Here is a 22,146-nt window from a genome sequence, read left to right as displayed (position 1 = left end):
TTCAATTTCAAAAGACTGTTCTCCCAGAACTATCTAGTCTAACCCATTTGCATTACTCATTGGCTCTCATCAGACAAAATGATAAACGATGGGGTGCTGACATGAGAATGAGCCTAAGACATCCTCAGAATCATGATCTCTATTCAGCCCCCACACTGCGCACAGCTATATGATGTGTGACTTCTGGGTTTGCAGTAAACCATGGCTTGCGGCTCCTGCCAGTAAAAATTTGTTTCAGTGGAGCAGTCTTAACTTCTGTTGGGCACACATGTTATGAAGTGTAATATTTTTGGTAGTGTGTCTTACCTTCACCTACCATAGAAACACCTATAGACATTCCCATGAACTTGCTTTTGGTCCACACATGAACATTCGCACACACCTTCTTCTCCTTGCATTCGCAGTAAAAGCAAGATACTGGTGGGTGATGGGATACTTGTTCAGCTACAAACCTCAGCTTGTAGCACGCGGACGGATCCTGACCAACCCCCTTGATCTGGTCCTTGGGAGTTGCTGAGGCACTATTAGTTTTGGATTGTTTCACTTTGTCTTTAGGCACATCCCAAGAGCAATGAAAAGTTTCTCCAATGATTGGGTTGTAGGGTTTCTTGGCAACAGCTCCTTTGCGGCCTTCATGAAAGGCTGTTAAGTAATACTCCACAAAGTTAATGATCCTGTCCTCGGGTGTGGTCCCTGTTTCAATCGACAGAAACAGGTCTGGGTGAGCCAAGAAGTTTGCATACATCTCCAACAGGGACCTCTTCTCCAGAATAAATGTTGGAAGGACTACCTGTTTGGAAAACAAAAGGCAAATGCCAGTTTTCACGTACATCAGTCGAAACACACACAAACCCTTAAGACAGCTGCACGACTGACTGAGCCCAAATTGACCTTCCTTCCTTCTACTACCAAAAAGCACCTACTATGTATTTACAATGAGAATTAACAAATAAAGGCCTTGGTCAATTGCACAAGCTGTTCTCTATTTCACCATAGTCCTCAATAGACCTACATGAGACAAGGGCAGGCTATTCAAATGGCACGAGCTTTTTCATTATGTCTCTCTCTGCTGAGCGAATGTGGGCCACTTATTCAAGGACACTATTCATTGTTCACAGAAAGCGGCACAGCGGTCCGAGTCAAGTTAATTGAGTTCTGCTAGCCAGCTGCCAACTGGACACATGCCACAAAGTCTGCCAGCTGCCAAAGAAATTTCACATGGCTCCCAGCAGCTCTACCAAAATTAAATTAAGGGGTGGTTAAAAATTGCCAATGGTTTTAACTTGTGAGAAAAACAGTTTCCAAAGCTTGCAAGATTGTACCACTCCTATTCTCTCTGCAGGTTTCGTATGCAATGTCTCTAGCTATGCCCAGGAACAAGTGCTCCTTAGTTGTGGAGATGAGTAGCCGGTGACGCCAAAAGGTGGCTCATCATCCATCTGTATGTAAAGGAGATAGATGTATAGCAAAATATACCTCTGCGTCCCTGATCAATTGCCTCTGCAGAATGCAAGAGATCACTATTCTTCCTGTAGACAATCAATTTTGCTATGCTTCAATGATTGACCAAGCTCCTTTTCTTACAACTAGCTCATGCTCCTTCTGCTCATTCTCGCCACCAATCAGACTGACAAAGAGCTGCTCTACTAGGCAGTTCCTGATTTTACACCATTCTTGCTTTGCCAGCTGGCTTTCAGTGCTATGGACGTGATATGGACATATAGTTTATGATGTTTTAAGCCATTGTATTTAATCATACAAGTTATATGAGAGTAATTCATACAATCATACAAGTTATATGAGAGTAATTGTATTTAATCATACAAGTTATATGAGAGTAATTCACTTTAGAAGCTTACTTTAGTTGGAAGAAACGAAACTCATGGGGCAGCCTAACACTGAGTTTTTCAGGTGGTTTGGGAAAACAGGGCCCCACCAAGGAGATAAGGAATTAGCAGAAGCTCACAAATACAGATAAAGGTAAAATAGAAACCAGTAGTTGGTATAGAAACCTTTTACGCAAGGTGTTTTTGACTTAAGTTTCACCAAATATGGGAATGGGCAAGGTGTGGTAAAAGGTGGGATGAGATGACCAGGTCTGTACGTCTTCTTGACTCAAACCAATGGTCAGAAGACAAGGAGGGATGTTTGTAAGAGGGTATAAATTATGTTACGCAAGCAACAGCCCCTTGAACCTCCTCCCTGTTGCTAACAGAGGACAGTTCCCTCTTCTGCGCAGAATTGAATGAAAACAATAAATCTCTGAACACTGAAGAAGCTTTTGGATGGTTATTTTTGTAACCGGTCAGAGCTTTTGCTTTGTGGACAGGGCCTTGCCCTGTGCCTATCAGACGCAAAAGCAAACTGAAAGCTGAGATGGCGTCACTTGCCCAATGCAATAGAGCAGGGATTATCCAACAGGATGATGAGGAGTGCATGCACAAGAGGGAAAGGCCTGCACAATCCTGCAACCTAAACCCCTTTTTGCATTACAAGTACACTTAGCCATAAGCATTCTTCTTCCAGTGGCCATGCTGCCTATAATGCACAGCTCAATCTGGCTATGCAAGCACTGAGAAAAAGGAAATCTATCTACGGCGTCAGGCAGATAGGTGTTTTGGGATCAGGCAGGGCTGTTCATAAATACACTTTTCCTCAGCAGATTTAAAAACAGCATAATAAACAGTTCTAGAATAGTGTCCATCTTGAGTGATCTGCCTATCCAATAGAATGTGCACGGCTAATGAGGTGGTTTGCCATACTGGTTCTCTTAATAGCCAGCAATGACAACTGAAATTCATTGTGCCAGTAATTAAAGACTCCATAAGCTGCCTTGAATCTCCATTTCTTGCAACGTGTTTTCTTAAACAGCCAACAATACCTAATATTCACTCAATATCATTTTATATTGGAAAAAGCTAAAGAATGAAAATCTGCACGAGCTCGCCAAAGTCTTCACAGCAGGGGCATGCAAATCCAGTGCAGAACTCAGCAACAGTCTCCTGGGAGAACAGCCAATGCAACAAAATCCTTTTTTAACAGCAAGCTCAGCAACATGCCTCTCTCACACCTATGCAACACTGCATACGAACGTTGATTTATAGGGAAAAACTTAATCAAGTCTGCCTGTACCCAGAAGCCACAACCAACAGATCGCTGGAAATCACCCACTTACAACAGGCACCACAAATGAGCTTACATAATGAGCAAGTGCTTCAGGGGAAAATACCATTAAGCTTCCTTCAGCTGAGCTCTGATCAAAATGTGCACGCAGGTTGCAATTGCAATTTTAACGAAAGCAAATAAAGAAAAGGCCCCGAGACAGCCGCCACCGCCATCCAGATTACATAAAGAAGGACTTGATGGCTACAAAAGTGAATTATAAAAAGGGCAACTCTCCTGTGGCAGCCAAATACAGTAGGCTGCGAAGCTGTAACAAGGTACACAAATTATGGAGGAAAAGGTTGTCATAACACACATATGGTTCTTCCATTTTAATCTTCATCTACATGTTTTCAGAAATAGACTAGAGAAAAAGCAAGAAGTATTCTAAGGCATGAAAGACATGACGATGTGATACTGAATTTACTGAAGAGTTCCTGCGAAGAGCAGAAGCAGCAATGACAGACCTACATTTTGGGAAAGAAAGATGCAGTTCTACCAGCTGTCGTCTTCCATGAAGGATAATGTGCCCAAACTAAATAACAACCGTATCCCTTGACAATATCCTCTGCCACCTAGCACCCATGACCTCTGAGACCACTGGAAGCGCTACGGCCAGGAACCCACATTTGGACCAGCTCAACAGAGGGTGCCCTTCTCTTCCAGTGGCATTTTATATCATTCTTTAATTACTGGGAACTGTGCGAGGAATTAATTTTTGCCTGAAAAAAAAACAGATCAATATATCTAAAAGATTAGATACCTCAACACCCTTAAAGACATAAAATAGGAACATGTGTTACGTCGAATTGTTTTCATTGGCATTGTCACCTCTCAAGATTAGTAGCTTCTTCTACTTCTGACATGGAAAAGGGGGAGGAAAAGAGAAACAGTCCATTCTAAAATGTTTGCCGGAGAAGAATAAGTAAGAAATAAATTCTATCATTTAAAGGCAAAAGCCATTACAGTATAACATAAAAATGATAACAAAATATAAAAGCTAATGTACAATAGATCATTATACAGCCACTCCTAGGCCAGATATTTTACCCTCCAAAGAAATAAATTTGGCCTGGATTTTCTTGGCAGCTAAGGCAAAAAGAGACATATTATAGGTAATCAAGGGATTGGTATCAGATAGCAGAAAACCCAGTTTATTTAAATCAGATAACAAATTTTGGCCCATTACAAGCTTAAACAAAAATTTAGCTGGTTCTGGTGGGTTTTCCGGGCTGTGTGGCCATGGTCTGGTGGATCTTGTTCCTACCGTTTTACCTGCATCTGTGGCTGGCATCTTCAGAGGTGTATCACAGAGGGAAGTCTGTTACACACTGTGTACGTCACACATCACACTGTGTTACAGACTTCCCTCTGTGATACACCTCTGAAGATGCGAGCCACAGACGCAGGCAAAACGTTAGGAACAAGATCCACCAGACCACAGCCACACAGCCCGGAAAACCCACCAGAATCGGTTGAAATTTAGCCCTCAGTTCAGAATACAAAGGACAGGATAAGATATAATGAGATAGATCTTCTACTACACGATTTCCACATATACAAAAGTGAAGCTCTATCAGCTCATGAGAGTAGTAGCCAGTCAGTAAATGCCAGCAGCATGGTCTGAAAACATAAATGAGTAAATGCCAGATTTTGTTGTACAAGATAAGCCAGGTAAGAAGATCTGTCATGGTCTCTTTTGAAAAACTTAAAGCAAGGGGAGAAATTAGACTGGGAAAATTCACAGCTATCAGGCAAGGCATCACTTTTATAAACCCAGTTGCATAAATTTGACCCTTCTGAATGGACTGTTGATCAATCATCCAGATTGGGGCTTCCAGGGACCATGGTGATTTGACTAGTCTGAGCTCACAGAAGCTCACTGCTGCACTGCACTGAAACAGTTGCTTACGAGCATCAGAGCAGAATGGGTCTGACTCTAGCCTCTCCAGAACTTCTGGAGACTTTCAATTCAACAGGTGAACTAGATAGGGTTTATTCCAGACCCACTAGTTCTGAAAACATTTAAGACATAATAAGGATTCAATTAGTTGATAGGCAATAAACAATTTAATTAGACTATTATTGCATGGCAAAATTAACTATGTGAACAGAAGACCAATATATGAATTCAGAGAACAATAGGAATCCTATTATAAGTATTATAAGTAAAGTTCCATCCAAGTTTAAGTGTTGCTATTATGACTTCAATGTACAAGTGTATAAATTTAAGCATATGTTTTAATACAGACAGATATTGATAAATAATTTCAGACTAAATAATTATGTGATTGCAGATAAGATTGGGTAAATTCATATATCAAAATTATCTTTTATTTTAAATTGCATTTTATGTTCTTTTAGTATAACTGATAATCTGGGCAGATCCATCTGTTGTGTGTATATACACTTAGTCCTTCTCTTGTATCTTTTTTCCTTTTTGTTCTTTATAAAATTTTGTGAAAAAATAATAAATTTTATTTAAATTTTATTGTAAAAAAATCATTGATTGGAGTAGCATGCCAAGATATTCTTATAACATGCAAGTCGATTTGGATTTCTCAACATCAATTCAAAACATATTTTGGGGACTAGATTAACAGAGGTTTTGTTGTAGTTAGTCCACAATTTTAACAAAGTTGTATGAACTCAAGCCCTTTATGAACTCAAGCCCTAACTGGTGGCACACCTAATTCAGCATGCATCAGGACTGCAGAAGATCCTTTAGGGCACAGGTGTCAAACTCGTGGCCCTCCAGATGTTATGGACTACAGTTCCCATCATCCCCTGCCAACATCATGCTGGCAGGGGATGATGGGAACTGTAGTCCATAACATCTGGAGGACCGGGAGTTTGACACCTATGCTTTAGGGTGTGATAAAATGTATTTGAAAAAGTGATTCTGTAATGATTCCAGACACAGAATCCAATGGTCCTTATTTTTATCCCCACAGTGCTGCAAGAAGGGAAAATGGCGCCCAGGGCAAATTGGCGGCTGAGCCACCCCTTGCCCTCCCCCCCAATATGCCTCATCTTTTTAAAACTAAAAGAGCAGCCTGCTTCGGTCCATGGGGACTGCTCTGGACCATGGAGACGGCCTGAGGGGAGGGGTGGGGGAGCTATTCTCCATCTCCCACGCCTGCACCCAGGGTGTTTGTGCCCCCCCGGCCCCATTGTAGCTCCGCCTATGTCCCTGCACCTCTACACTACAGAGGAAATAATATGATAGCTTGGTCTACAAGAACACCACCTTTAGAAGCATAACATTTCAGATAATTGCCAGGTGGATATAAATTTTCACTACATTCTCACTAACGGTTAAACCCATTTAAATGCTGCTCATCCGGTATTCTGTGAATGATCCAGGAGACTTCTTTGGCCTTTTCCTAAGACCATAACTTTGGTGTTATTATAATTTACATTTAGAGCCTCCTACTTACCAAACTTTCCTAGTTGACACAGCAACCTATTTGGACCTATTTGGGTATGTGAGAGCAAAACTAGAATAAAAGCAGATTCATGTATTATACAACACAGGATCCCCATCCTATGTAACCATCACATGTAAGTTGTGCATTTTCCTCAGTTCCCACATGAAAGAATGCCCAATTCAGATTGTGACTGTGTCATGCACTGCTTTATGCTGTCCTCACTCATCAGGCTTTGTGAAGGGTCTGCGTGAGCACATACTGAATACTTATTAAATGTCAATCTTAAAACTAAACATATGAAAATAAAGGCATGTCCAGATCATTCTCTGGGAATGATGGTAACGCCAAGACACCCCAAAAATATTTCCTATTGGCTCCAAACTAAGACACTTCCTGTGCTTTCAAAACATTTAAAACTCTGCACAGTAAAACCCAGAGGAGTGGCTGCATTAGTCTGATTGCTATTTTGGCTGCAAAGAGTCATGTGGCACATTAAAGACTAATGAACTGATTGTGGCATAACATTCCTTGAACCAGAGCCCATTTTGTTAGATGATTTAATATCTCTGGCCAGCCAGGCTCTGATTCACAAAGGCTTAACTTACAATACATCCACAAGTTTTTAAAGGCACCATAATGTTGTTTGGCACAGATTAAAATATTTACTTTGGAGAGTAGCCCTAGGAATAAATCAGTTGCTCCTGTTCAATGAAATGGCAGCAAACCTTGGTGGTGGTGCACTCCTTGAGACTGGAATCAAACTCGAGAGACATCCTCTCACAACGAAATGCAAGAAAGTAACACACTTTTGTCTTTTGGGGACAGGGAAGAGTGGAGAAGGTGAAGGGAACAGAGGAAAAGGTAACAAAGATCTGTCACCTGTGCAACCCTAACTATCATCTGGAACTGCATAAACATGCAAATCCAAAACACTCCTCCGTCTTTTTAATGCCTTAAAAAAGTGGAAAAGCTAACTGAACAATGAATTCCAGCTGTCTACCTGGAACAGATAATTTTGAGTCCAATCTTAGTGAAACAATAGGGAGGGGGTAGAATTGTCTTATTTTGAAGAGACGTAAAGCACTGTCTGCCTCACATTCTAGTTCAACTAATCTGTATGCCATGCAGGCTGACAACCCATCTCAAGAACTCAACAGCCTGCAAGCCCGTCTCCTTAATTTCAAGGAGGGTTCTATTTTCTAAACATGCCAAATCTGCATTTAGGCAAAGTGAATTAAATACATAAGTACAGGGTGGGGGATAACTGGGTCAGCAGAAGCAGATATGACAAGGATTTCAAAGCTGAAGCCAATCACTGAACATCACCTGAGTCAGCAGTGTGATACGGCTGCAAAAAGAGGCTAATGTGATTTCAGAAGCATACCTTTCCCATTTTTATTCTGCACTGCTCAGATCTAAGTTGGAGGACAGGTCCAGCTCTAAGTAACATGTTGAAATAGTGAACAGTTTCAGAGGAGAGCAACAAAGCTCTGGAAAGGGTCTGGAAAGCAAATCTTTTGCGGAGAAGCTGAATAGGACACATTTAGCCTGAAGAAAGAATACTACAAGACCTGCCACACAGCAAGCTTCAAAGGGCAAGACTATAAAGACTAAAGGCTTTCTAGGAGGGTGGATATTTAAGAAACCTTCGGAGAAATATTAAGGGCAGCTCAAAAACCGAACCAGTTTGCTGAAGGGGGAGGGTTTTTTCCTCAATGAGGTTTTCAAGCAGTGGATGGGCAGGTGCAGCAGGAATGCTCGAGCTTTTGATTTCCTACCCTAACCAGAAGGTTGGACTGGCTTACAAAGCAACTCTATGAAAACTGATCCAGTACACATTGACATATACTGCTATACAACTGAATTAAGAGAAAGCAGTCACAAAAAGGAAACAGGGAAACAGTAAGCACTTTCTCCATAGCTGCACAAAACCATAAGATCAGTCCTACTGGGACAAGCACAATGCAGTGGCCAGAATCTCCTCATTTTTCTTCCAAGTAACTGGTATTCAGAAACACACCATTTCTGAAGAGGGAGGTTGTGTTTATCTGTTACGTAACTGCCATTGCAAAACACCCTCTCGTTCCTTTACCAGCATCAGATAACCAATTCTGACTGAAAAAGTTATCCACAATGTTCTCAAACATGCAAATACATATATAATCATATTCTATTAAATCTGCTCGTTAACGCACTTAATTCCGGGGGAAATGCACGTTTCACTAATTGCTTTTTATCTCATTGTCCTTTACAGTCACTCACTTCGTGAGGTCAAACGTAGAAGCCATTTTTCTTTTCATCCATTATTCAGGAAACTATTCTGAACAGCAGAAGTATATTCGGTTACCGCACCAAACAAAATCAATGGCTTTCTGACCTTTCTATGTTCAGGAAAATGACAAATGCTGACCGTAACACACCAGTAGAAAAAGAAATTTTTGCTATGCTCCTACAATAATGTTTAACACTACAGGCGTTAACAACTTTTTGCCAGCATGACAATCAGCAGTATGGCTGCAGCGCTATGTCCAAAACTGGCAAGCATTATTTTTTTAAAGAGTCAATTTCAAGGACAGGGCCAACTCAGTTGTACCTGGAAGGCTGAGGTCTCTGGACAGGCATCATATACATTCTCTAAATAAAGAATACCTTCTAAGCAACATGTAGAACATTTGGGGGAAGGAACCATTTTGAATTGAGCTATCCAGGGAAGGGCAGGAGCTCTGTCCATGACAGCACAATGTCAATCAAAACTGAATTTATAGCTGCCAGTCTATGGACTATTGGTCAAGAAGACTGCAAGTTTGAAAGACACTGAAAGTAAGCCCCTACCTAAGAGATGATGAACAGTTCTCTAGTCCCACACAAGAAAATTCAGATTGGAAGATCAAGACTAAAAAAAAGTTAATGGGAAAAAGCACCTACAGTGGATCCTCAAAATGTTGTGATTCTGCCCTGATTGATAAGCAGCTAGAAAAGCCACTAGTCATACTGTTTTTTCAACCATACATATACGTCTCTAGTTACATTGGTAAGCCTGGCCTTTACAAGCAACACTGATTTCACATAAACAGAAAATTAACACTGCTATTTATATTTGTGAATTAATTTTCTTCTAACACTAAATGGGAACAGCTGTTATTAAAAAGGTACAAGAGGAAGGAAAACATCATGGTGGACAATACCGAGATATAGGCCAGAATCCTCGATTAATTATCCCATTCTTGGGTCTGCCTAAGAACAGGTTAGAAGCATCAAAGAGCTAGTTATTGACACCAGCACAGTAAATCCAAACAAAATCAGAGCAACACTGTTTACATTATATACACGAGTCAACACCTGAAAACCTCTCTCAAACACAGCACTTCTGCCTGACTAGCAAACTGAATCAAAGGCCTTATAAGATAGGACCTGAAAGGGGGGGGGGGGGGATGCAACATCCTCCCAGCAGAACTTGAGAAGATGGCAATTTAACACAGCATAATTTTAAAAGAAAATATTATTTGCATACTTTAGTTAGGTCCATTCCAAGTTTGAGTTGTGAGATGAGATGAAGAATTATGCTCCGCTGATCATCCATAACTCCTAAATCATCTTCCATATTATCTTCGGTATCTGTTACCTCATCTTCAAGCAGAATTGATTCGCAAGTTGAATGCTAAAAAAAATAAACAAACACATACCCAAGTATTACAATCTGAACACACAAAATGCAGTATGGCATGAACTGATATAAGTTTGATCACGGGGCTGTTCACGGAAGATCCTTTCCCAAATATTGATTGAATGCTGCTAGAAAACTAGAATAACCATCAATAGGTTATGAATTAGCTAAATGCAACTCTTGCAGCATCTTAGAGACCAACAAGGATTTCCACAGCACTGAGAATCTTCACAGCAGTCATATCAAGGCTAGCCAGATGGAATTTCAGCATTTTCTACAGCAACACCCCCCAAACTGTCATCTTACTCACTGAGAGACAAGTTTCAAAATGTTGTCCAGTTTTTGTCTGAGAAATGAGCCAGTCATTCTGTATTTCCCCCTACCCCACCTACCACAACAGCTACTTAAAAACTCAGATCTGTAGTAAAAGTGAAAATTAAAGTAGTCATCCAGTAATTTCAATAGTGTAGCTATGCCATTACCAAGGCCCTGACACTTGGCGGATCCTCCATAGCCTTTTGCACTAAAGACATTATACAACTGAATGTTTTACCAGGCATACTAGTTAATGTTTGAGAGACCAAGTCCTGTTTTCAGAGCCAGGGGAAATCACACCATTTATAACTAATGACATTTCCCTGTTCCAGGGTATATGCGAAAATAACTGTACTTCCATTACTTGATATCCATATCCCATAATCAAAAGCACAGCATAAGCAGTCCTGAAAGCATTATTTGGGTTAGGCTAGCTAGCATTTCCAGTTCTTCAGGGGAAGGCAAAGAAGGGAGGACTTGTTCTTCCAGAGTTATAATCTTGACCACTCTTGACATTCTTGTCAATTTCTTGACATTGTATCATTGCTTGGGTATAACTAATCATCATGGGAAATTCAGTTTCGTTTATGTTTTATTTGATGAAAGTACAGCTATAGCTTCACACCAATATCTGCTCTTGTGAAATAAATCAATAAATAATTTCAGGTAGTTAAAGAAGTGTTTGTAAAAATGTTGCCAAGGGGGGAAAACAGACCAGAGAACTTAAGTTTCAGAAGAAGAAAAATCAAGCCAACATCTTGCTTGTTCTTTTAAAAATAACTGAATTCTCTTTTTGAAAACTAAAAGAATTGGTTTGAGAACTTCCCACTAATTCAATACAAGGAGGGCTGTCTGCATTCCACCCAGTGGAGGTAGCATTATATAAGCATGCTCCTGTTACAATCCATTAAACAGAACATGATCAACAGCCAGCTTTCAAAATGTAACACAGCCTCACACAAATATCCTTGCATCCCAAATCTTAACATGCCTATGCCATCAATTAACAAGCTTTTAGACAGTTTTGTATTTTGCAGCAGTAGTAAGCTAACTTATCTCCCCCGTCCCAACCCACACATAAGACAGCATATTCTATCCAAACAATACTATCCCTTAGCATTCTCTCAAACAGAAAAAAATTTAATTAGTGCATGTGCAATCCTATTCTATCATCTCATGGTGGCTGCAAAACAGGAAACCATGTACTTGACAAGTACAGAACTTAGTCTGAAAATGGATCGTGAAGGGGTAGAACTTATCAGGAGGAGCTCCAGGACTTACAGGAGAGGTTCCTGCAGCAGGCTTGCTTTGCATCCAACTCGACCTCATTGAGCGTCCTGAGCTACGTAACAGCACTGCTGTGTTCGGTTGCTGCTGCTCCGTCCCTGAATAGGAAGCTGGAGCTAGAAACTAGTACCACCACCAGGAAGAGGAGACAAGAGAACCTTTCCTCTCTGTCCTGCCCCCACCTTCTTTTTAATTTTCCAGTGAATCTGAAAGGCATGATGTCAATTCAGCATGAATCTGCTGCCTACATTTCTAATCACGTGATCCAGGATCAGCGAGCTTAACTACAAATCGCTTGTAACTCTAGAAATGCTGCTGTCCGCTTTTTTCGCCTCAAGGTACACACGAGTTAGCATGAGGCAAAAAACATCTGGTTCAGCTCTGAGAAAAACAATGTTCACTGGAAGATCCCAAGGGCCTTGAGGGCATGTCACACCCCGTGATTCATCAGACAAGGTTTGACTATTACTACAAAATCGTTAAAACTGAATATTTTGAAGACAACAAATGTATATGTATGCAACAATGCACTCAAGAATCCATTGAAGCCTTTGTTTTCATGTAATGTGAATTGCTAATTAAAGGAAAAAAATGAGAGCCTCTGTTAATGTTACTTTTTAAACACACATAGGCATGTCTTAAAAGGCCATTTCAAACACTGTTCCTAAACCAGACTGCACAACTTCTGAGTCTGCAATCATATATGGAGTCTCAAAGCCTCAATTCACTGATTATGCTCTTTGCCTGGTTTTGGAAAAACAAAGAGATTGCCAAGACTTATCAGGTATTTATACATAGGGCTGGTGGGTCACCAATTGTACAGACCTAACAGAAAGAGAGAGAGAGACCATCTCAGGGTAAAAGTATCTCTCATATATATACATATGATCATTTTTCTGTGATTAATATGCTGAGAAGCTGCTCTATAAAATGTTTTTTCCCCTAAGCACACATCTGGGAAGGACGCAGATGCATACAGGTCTATCACACAGGAACACTGACATGTATAATGACTATGGTCAGTGTTCAATAACATGATCCTGAATAAGTGGCAGACAGTACATTCAAATGGGAGAATGAATAATATTTCTTTCCAACAGCATCCCTCGTGAGGTGCAATCCGACAGCCAGTCCACCCACACCGAGCTGAGAAGCCCCTGTGCCTGCCCAGTGTTTTTAAAGGTACATGCCAGTAGAAAATAATGTTCAGAATGATCTTTGGTTAACTAATTAAAACCTTCCGTGACCAACAAATTCCCCAAGAGGGAATTTCTATCTGGGGGCCTATGGCAGTTCTCCACAGCACTTCTTTTCTGTGTGACACTTGCCAGCTTTATAATAATTGAAAATGCCAGTCCATTCCAGAGACCCATAGTCAAGTAAGAAAATTGTTTTGTTTAAATCTGAGTCAAATAAGCAACATAGGGTGGGGGGGGGGAGAGAGAAGGTGAGAACTGGACAACAAACTCTGCTTTTCAGCACTGACAAAAAAGAGAGATATAATGCATATATGCATTGTAAGCACAAAAAGAAAGATGCCGCTGTATAAATCAGATGAGCTCCTGATGATGCCTTCCAATGCACCGCTTAGGAGAAATGTGAGGAATGATCTGCTAATGCGTACAAAAGAAAAGGGCGATCATGACCAATATGTCCTTTTCCAGAGGACACTCCAGTAAGGCTCCGATCAATTCACTATTACACTGTATACAGAAAAAATTACTATTGATGGCTCTAATGCACTCTGGCTGATTGTTATTGAGGAACAAAGACAATGTGACCAACCGAACTGTCAAATCATATTGTACAAAGTTAGTATTGCTCTCCCAAAATGGGAGAAAGGCCTTTTATAAGCAGCTTCTGATACTGATTTGGGGAGGTGTAAGCTGCTGTTCAATAGGGCACAGAGTCAATACCACTGAGAACACCCCAGCCTTTGGGTACACCCACAATACAATTAACGGTCCTAGATATATAACATGAAGAGATTAGCAAGCAACTCTCAGGGAAATTCTCCTGGAAGCCCCACTTGCTTCTGTCTCCACCACCACCACCGCCACTGTCCTCCTACCCTCCTCTTTCCTTCTGTGCCTTCTTTATGCCCCCACAACACTGGTCCCCTTCATACTTCCTCTTCCTTTGCTGCTGTTTTCCTCCCTCTCCTCCTACTACTGCTCCTCATTACTCGTTTTGTCACTCCCTCCTATGCAGATCCAAGGAAGAAAAGAACAAGTCCACTGGGAAAGGTAGATGCTGAATAGTGGCGGTGTTCAGGCTGGGAAGGAGGTCTGGGCTGCTGGGCTCCCTCTCAGCCCAAAGACCGCTGGCATTTTTCCACCTCCCAGCAATTCCTTCTCCCCAGCCCTCTCACTGCATCTTGGGGGGATGTTCATAACATTTTCCAGACCTTGTCTGTAACTCTGGGAGAGTTTAAAAAAAAAACACCTTTCTTAAAAAAATTATTCTGCTAGTCCAGAAGTTTCCCTAAGCTTGTTTGAAAATATCCCTTGCTGTCCCTATTGTGCAGATTTTTGATCCACAGCCTGAGGGCCAGAATCAGCAGGAGGTTTTTGATATTGGGATGTGATGTAGGAAAGTACCAGAACTAATACAATTGATCTGTTCAGAAAGCACTGCCGATCTCAAGACAAACATGTTTTAATCAGAGTTGCTATCAAAAGGAAGAAATAAACTAGATGAGCTTATGTGATCAAAGAGAATACCACTATTGGTTTGCCCTACGTTTAAAACACCTCAAATCTTTTTCCACATCATTTTATATGAACGTAAGAAGCTGTAATACTGCAGAACACAACATTCTTCATAGAACAGATATTTCCCTCTTGACAAAAATAATATCCTGTCTTGCAGGTTAATTGAACCAAAAAGTAACCCTTGCTAAACTGGTCTTTGACAGTTGCCTTCCAGTAACCCCCTTTCTCCCACCCAAAATGCAGCAGATTAACTCTTTGACAATTATTGACCATATAGCCAGCATAGATAAACCTGACACAAAAAAGCAATGAAATTCAGAGAATCCAACTCATTCCCCAAACAAACAAACCCAAGATTGCTACAGAGAGAACAAAAGCATCTGGTGATCAAATTACGATCCCTGTAGACAGAGGTAATACCTTTTGACCACTTGATGCGCCAAAGCCATAAAAATGAAAGCTTCACAAAGCTTCATAAAAATTGAGGAGTTTCCCAATCATTCAAGATTCTTCATTAGCATGTTAAAAATATTCTGTAACAAAATGATTGCAGAATAAAGAGAATGTGCAAAAGAATCAAATCCCATCAAAACCCACTTCACTAAATGGCTCTCTCAATATGATTCACATTAATTTGAATATGATCCTTCATGCTCTATTTCATTTAGGTCTACCCTCTCAAGTGGGCTGGCGTGCTGTCGGCACAAGTTTTTATTATGCAGGCCCCTAACATTCAGACAAGTACTTCTGTCAAATGATCACTTGAACACATCATGCACCTCAAAAGCAATTTCTTGACTACTTTTCAGTTGTGGGGCACTGGCAAGAAGTCTAGCAGAGGTGATAAAATTATACCTTTGCACATGACTTCAGCATGGTGGGAGAAGAAGAACAAAGCTCTAAGCTTTAGGCTCATGTGTACTCAGATAAAACAGAACTTGCACAGTTGGGAATACCTCCAGTCAGTGAAATAGCCAAGTTTTTGCTCTGTCCTCCTATGAGGCCTGATAGAAGATTCTGATAATCTTAAAAAGAGTCTGGCTCAGCTGTCAGACTTCAATGGTATTTGAGGCCTGTGGTAACTGCACAGAGATGAGAAACAGCCTGAAGAGGAGAAGGAAGAAAGGCTGGAAAGAGGTCAACTCCTTGCTGAGGTCTAGCAGCTGAAGACCAATGCCAGCCATGGGAATCCCTCTTTCCAATGGTAAAAACAAGGGCCTAAAGGGCCATTTCGCTTGAGAATTCTCTTCCTCTTCTAAGTGCTACTAAATACGACTTACACCTCCACAAAACATCATGGGAAAGAAGGCTTCCAGCCACCACAAGCAGCCACACAGAACTTGACCCAACCCCTCTCATTTCACAACACCACAAAAAGCAAGAACATAGAGGGGAAAACAGTGAGTTGTACCTATCCAACCCCACTGATTGACCCATGGAGGTCCTTGTCAGACTTGCAAATTCAGAGGCTACCACCAAAGGCAGAAAACCAGCCTACCGAGACCTTAGTCATCTGCACAATAAGCAATATTAACTTTTTCCAAGTTAAGTTTAGTAACAGCTATGAGGTTATTTCACCAAACTGACTAGAAAGTTAAAGAGTCATACCATGCAAGAAAGAACACATTTGAGGGTCTCTACAACAGCAACATCCGACTAAATCAATGTACAGGTTCTTCTACAAACAAGTCTTATGAATCAAAAACAGAGAGTTGGAATTTGTATATACATGCTAGAGCAGTGTAGTAGGTTAAAGTGTTGGGCTAGGACAGTGGTGGCAAACCTTTTTGAGACCGAGTGCCCAAATTGCAACCCAAAACCCAATTATTTATTGCAAAGTGCCAACACGGCAATTTAACCTGAATACTGAGGTTTTAGTTCAGAAAAAAATGGTTGGCTCCGAGGCGTTCGTTACTCGGGAGTAAGCTAGGTGATAGTCAGTGGCTTTGCTTTGAAGCTATCATGCAACTCTTCCAATGGGTGAATCCCGACCCTAGGAGGGTTTGCTCAGAAGCAAGCCCCATTGCCAGCAACCGAGCTTACTCCCAGGTAAAGGATCACGCTTTAGTTCTTCACATGAAAATCAGTGGGGTTTAACAGCGCTTAACAGGGTTATCTACACTGCTTCCCCAAAACTAGGTCTTAGGTTTAATGCTAATAATCGAGCCCAGTGGCCCAGGCCAGCCTACATGCGTGGGGGGGGGGGCGGGCAACTCTGTTTGCGCATGTCCACAGAGAGGGCTCTGAGTGCCACCTCTGGCACCCGTGCCATAGGTTCGCCACCACTGGGCTAGGATCTGGGAAGCTCAAGTTCAAACCCCCACTGCCCCATGGAAACTTGCTGGGTGACCTTGGGCCAGTCACCCATCCTCAGCCTTGACCTTGGCAAGTATTTGAATGGGAGATCTCCAGGGAACACCAAGGGTGTGACACAGAGGCAGTCAACAGCAACCCACATCTGAACATCTCTTGCCTTGAAAATCTTACAGGGTTGCTATAAGTCAGCTGTGGCTTGACAGCAAAAAATAAATGTACATGCAGCAGAAATAGGCTAACTTCAGACATGCAAGGTATTTTTTTATTCTAGAATACCCATAGTCCACCCTGTTTCAGATTTACAAGCACACACTGCCCCCTCCCAAAAGACCACTAAGACATAACTGGACATTAGTTATTTTAATTTTGCAAATCTCGCTTAAGAACACAGGCAGCGCTTTACTAGATCAGACCACCAATCACCAAGTCGAGCAATCTTTGCAAGAACCCCAGTATCAGATGAGTTATGGTAAACGGGTCAGTGGGCAAGTATGGAACTGAAGTCTACCGTCTGTTCATGTCAGCTATCTAGACATCAAAATCATTATTTTTTTTAATGCAAAGTGAATTAAAAATGTGGGTTGTATCATTCCACTTTCCTCAAGAGCGGCCAGGAAAGAGCCACAAAGGCAACGCAAAGTGATTGAAAAACTCATGTGGACTGACAGGCTATGCCAGTAGGTAGCTGCAGTGAAGAGGAGCAATGGTTGAAGCCATCCCTGTGCCTCTGCCGAGCCCCCACCCACAGTGGAACACTTCTTGCCCCACAGGAAAGGAGACGTGGGCTCCAACCTAATATTACGATAGACCTGATTACATAGAAATATGCATTATAACTAATCAATTCCATTTTTAAATGCAAGGTCTTACAGTGAGTATCTTGCCCATAACATTCCTATCCAAGCAACAATAAAGGCAGAAGCTTTAAGACTGGCTCCAATGTAACTATATATACAATAGGTTTACCAGATATTTTATTTGCATGGATAATGTCCATTGCAGCAAACTACAAAAATCAAGATTAGTTAGATTACACTAAATCATATCTATCAGTGCTGCTACAGCAAGCTTAATGTCCTTTAATTCTACTTTTAGCGTAATTGTACATTTAATAATTGATCCGAACCCAGGTCTTTCCAACAGCTCGCCTCAGATGTCTCATTTAGCTGGTCGACGAAGGAATAAGCTTGGGACTGTGGCCTTTTGCCAACAGATTAATTTTTCTGTACAAATCATTACAAGCTGAAGGCATTCGCAATACTATAAAGCCTAAAAAGAATTTAATCAAGCATAATGGCAAAAGACAGAGCACAGTAAGAAATCCTTTAATGTCTCTGCCATGCAGATAATGTACCACGTTTGATTATACTGCCCATGTTTCTGTCAAAGCTGAAGCTGTACACTGTTCATTGCTACAGGCAACGTTGGCACAGGGTTATCGTTTAGTTGATTTGGAAACATCAAATACTAAAGTTTACACCAAGGCTGGGGCAAAAAGCAACACTCCTGTGTTTAAAAAAAAGTGCCATACAACAACATCAGTGCCCTTGGAATTTCCATTTCTTCCAACTTGATTTACTGTTAATTAACAGCAAGCAACCTTGGGTCTTAGAAGGATGCATTTGATTTACCAAGATCCAGGAAAGCCATCTTGTTTTAATATTCAATTCACCTACCTCACAGGGTGTTTGTTGGGGGGGGGGGAAGGGCAAGGAGATTGTAAGCCCCTTTGAGTCTCCTACAGGAGAGAAAGGGGGGATATAAATCCAAACTCCTCCTCCTCCTCCTCCTCCTCAATAAGACTACCTTCTCTTTTAGCTAAACAGAACTAGAGCAGTGACAGAACAGAAACACAACCTGGGAATGGTACAACACAGCCTTGCTATTTGCGACTCACCTTTGGTGAGTATGCCGTTCTCCATGGGAAGCAATGTGAGCGGAAAGATGCCATAGACAAATATACACATTAGTAAAGGCCTTGACTTGAATCTTTGTCTTTGATGCACTGGAACTCTACCACAAAGTTCTGGGATTCTTCAAGAATTGGTAGCACTTCAATGCTTGAAAATAGAGAGCAGCATCTATGATCCAGACCACAAGAGTTCACAGGAGAAGGAACTTGAAGGAGCAGAGAAAGTGTTTAAGGAATGGATGAAGGAACAGAGCAGAAACGCTGGGGACTTTGGAACTCCAAGCAGGAAAGAGATAGAGAAAGAAGCAAAAAATAAAGAAGAAGAACCAGATCCTTGGGCTGAGTATTAAACAGACACCAAGAAAATGAAAGAGATGGGGGGCTAAGTAATTTTCTTAATTACGGCTAAGTAATTTTCTTAATCAGCACACATGCTCGACTATCAGGTAGGGCAAGAAAGAAGAATGGAAGAGGAAGAAAGATATAGGTACAAATAAAGGGAAAGAATGGTGGACTGCAACCTGAGGGAAGGGAGCAGTTACCTGCAGTCTGTCCTGCCCTTAAAAGTATCTGTTTTGAAATTACGTTGTCACAATGATACTTCTGATGTATGCAAGTCATACATGTGTCATGTCCTGAATGGGACTGGCCCTCCTGTCTGGAAACTGATCTGTATGGTCTATCCACAACCATAAAAAGATCTATTTCCATACCTTACAACAGATACCATTTAAAGAGCTCTACGTTCAGTCCTACTCTACATAGGCTTGAGCTTGAAGAGAACACTTCTCACACAAAAAATTGATAACATCAAAAAATGTTGCCCAATTGTTCAATGATGGCTTCAAAAGAAACGAGATAGCTTACAGTGAGACATACTGGGGCCAAAATAATGTCAGCTTCACCCACATAATGTCCGAGCTGGCAGTTATGGTCCAAGAAAGAGTTTTGGTCTTGTGGAGGAAACCTTGACAAAACATATTAACTGTGTGTACAGCAGCAGCAAATGAAGCAACTTCTAGGCCAAAGATTATTCAGAAAAGGGGTTGACATTAGAATAACGAGTGCTGCAATGCTCTCTTATAGATTACGGAACAATCACATAGAGAATTTTGCGTCCAGCTTGCTCATTTCAAAAAGGATACTGTGGAGATGGGAAAGGGGCAAGAAAGGGGCAACCCAAATGATCATGTGGTTGCAACATCTTTTCTAAGACTAAAGTCGGGGGGAGTCATATTGAGGGGAAAAGATGGCTAAGTAAGGACGTGTGAGGTCTGGAGAATGATGCATGGTCTGGAGAAAGTAGGAGAGGTTTTACCCTCCTTCTGGGGGCCAGCATTATATAAAAAGTAAGAGTGGCAGATTCTAATCTGGTGAACCTGGTTTGTTTTCCCTACTCCTACACATGAAGCCTGCTGGGTGACCTTGGGCCAGTCACAGTTCTCTCAGAACACTCTCAGTCCCACCTACCTCACAAGGTGCCTGCTGTGGAGAGAGGAAGAGAAGGCGAGATTCCTTAGGGTAGAGAAAATACTAGGACTTGGCAGCACCCAAAGAAATTGATGGGCGGTAGATTCAGAACAGAAAAAAATAAAGTATTTTTAAATGAAGTGCATACTTTATGGAACTCACTGTCATGGGATGAGATGAAGGTCACTATCTTAGAAAGATTCTAAAAGATGGGGTGTTGTGGGTTTTCCAGGCTGTATGGCCGTGTTCCTGTAGCATTTTCTCTTGACGTTTTGCCTGCATCTGTGGCTGGCATCTTCAGAGGATCATTGAACATCTCTATGGGGAGAAATTGTTCCAAGACACATGGAGATTGGAAAAACTACGGATCAGATCCTCAGGAGATGCCAGCCACAGATACAGGGGAAACATCAGGAGAAAATGGTACTGGAACACGGCCATTTAGCCCGGAAACTCCACAACACCCCAGTGATTCCAGCCATGAAATCCTTCGACAATACATTCTAAAAAATGATTAGGTAGATCCAGAATACCTGTAGTCATGGAACCTTCATGGTCATTGACAGTATACCACTGAATACCAGTTGTTGGGGCCAGCATCAGTAAGCAGCTTTGGCTGCTGCTACTGTCCTTGTGAGGACATTTGATCAGCCACTGTGGGGAGCAGGATGATTGCCTAGAAGGAACATTGGTATATCCAGCAGGGCTCTTAGGCTTTTATCCAGAAAGCACTACCCACAGCAAAACCAACTCTATAGCATCCCAACATCACCCAGTTTATTACTTGATTCCCATAAGGCTGCAATCATCCATACAACTAATCCACACCCAACTGAAGATGACAACTCAGTAAAAAAGAGAGTGTCAGGTCACCCCCAACCAGCTGACTGAGTAGCAAGGGACTGAACTCTAATCAGGCAGACTGTTTATAGTCGTTCACCTACAGCTTGGCCACAGACACAGATTTAAGTCTGTGGGCTTGGTAATCTTTTGCGGATACACAAAAAAGCAAGCCCTCTCTTTCTTTGGAAACAGAAACCAAATAATATATCTTCTCCAAAGCAAGGAGGAGTGGCAGCCACTCACAAAATTCCTTCATGCCTGAAGACTGAACAAAGTTGGGTGATCCTAGTGTTATGGTATATGGCAGGGGCCCTCAACAAATAGCCCAAATAGTCCACCGTGCACCCGCCGACACTCACTCAGAATGTGGCAGATTTGAGTGTTTGTTTTAGCATGTGGAAGAGAGCTTTCCTCTCTCTCTTGCTGAGCTGGCTCAAGGAATTTATTTGATCTGCTATAGTCTCTGTTGTTCCCTTTTTTGTGGGACTTTGCGAACTCTTTCTGTTGAAAAAAAGTAAAAAGAGACCGTCGGCTTCTTTTCCTCTGAGCAAACTAGCTTACAGGGAGGAGAGAGGAAAACCTTCCCCACCACTACCAGCCTTCTTTTCCTCCCAGGTGCTGCAGAGTGGGAAAGTACCTGCTTTGGAAAGGGAACAAGAAACTACAAATATAATATTTCTCTTGTTGTCAAAATGAGTAGGGGGACCTAGCAAAAACCCCAGACCTACTTTATCAATTCTGGCTGGGAAAAAACACTTGTTTTGAGGATGTAAAAGGAAAATCTATGAGTTGTGCTCTTGAGATGTTGCAATCCTCAAAAAAGACAATGTTGAAAGACGTTTTGAGACACAACGTAGTGCGTTTTCAAAGAACTATCCACTCAGTTCTGAGAGTCGTAAAAAGAAAATCTCTGTACTGAAATCAAAACTAATCTTGCAACAGTCACTGTTCTTCAAGCCTGTGGGGTGCAAAGGAGAAACACTGCCACCATCTTTTATAACTGAAAACTTGCTTGTGAAAAGGAAGCAACCT

At 41.5% G+C, this 22,146-nt stretch overlaps 1 protein-coding gene across 3 annotated transcripts in view; it reads right to left on the bottom strand.

The window, feature by feature from the left end:
• OSBPL10 (oxysterol binding protein like 10) overlaps positions 1–22,146 on the bottom strand; it is an 85,475-nt gene that overhangs the window by 16,390 nt on the left and 46,939 nt on the right. For 2 of the 3 annotated variants that reach the window (XM_048511069.1, XM_048511070.1), the window contains 2 exons: positions 10,105–10,251; positions 307–790 (listed from right to left, as the gene is read on the bottom strand). In XM_048511069.1, coding sequence (XP_048367026.1) covers positions 307–790; positions 10,105–10,251 — 631 coding nt within the window. The remainder of the gene's footprint in view (positions 1–306; positions 791–10,104; positions 10,252–22,146) is intronic. The other variant, XM_048511072.1, reaches the window with a different exon arrangement.

Source organism: Sphaerodactylus townsendi, linkage group LG11 (genome assembly GCF_021028975.2).
Source record: "Sphaerodactylus townsendi isolate TG3544 linkage group LG11, MPM_Stown_v2.3, whole genome shotgun sequence".
NCBI classification, from domain to species: Eukaryota; Metazoa; Chordata; class Lepidosauria; order Squamata; family Sphaerodactylidae; genus Sphaerodactylus; species Sphaerodactylus townsendi.
This window is presented reverse-complemented; position numbering and strand designations above follow the sequence as displayed.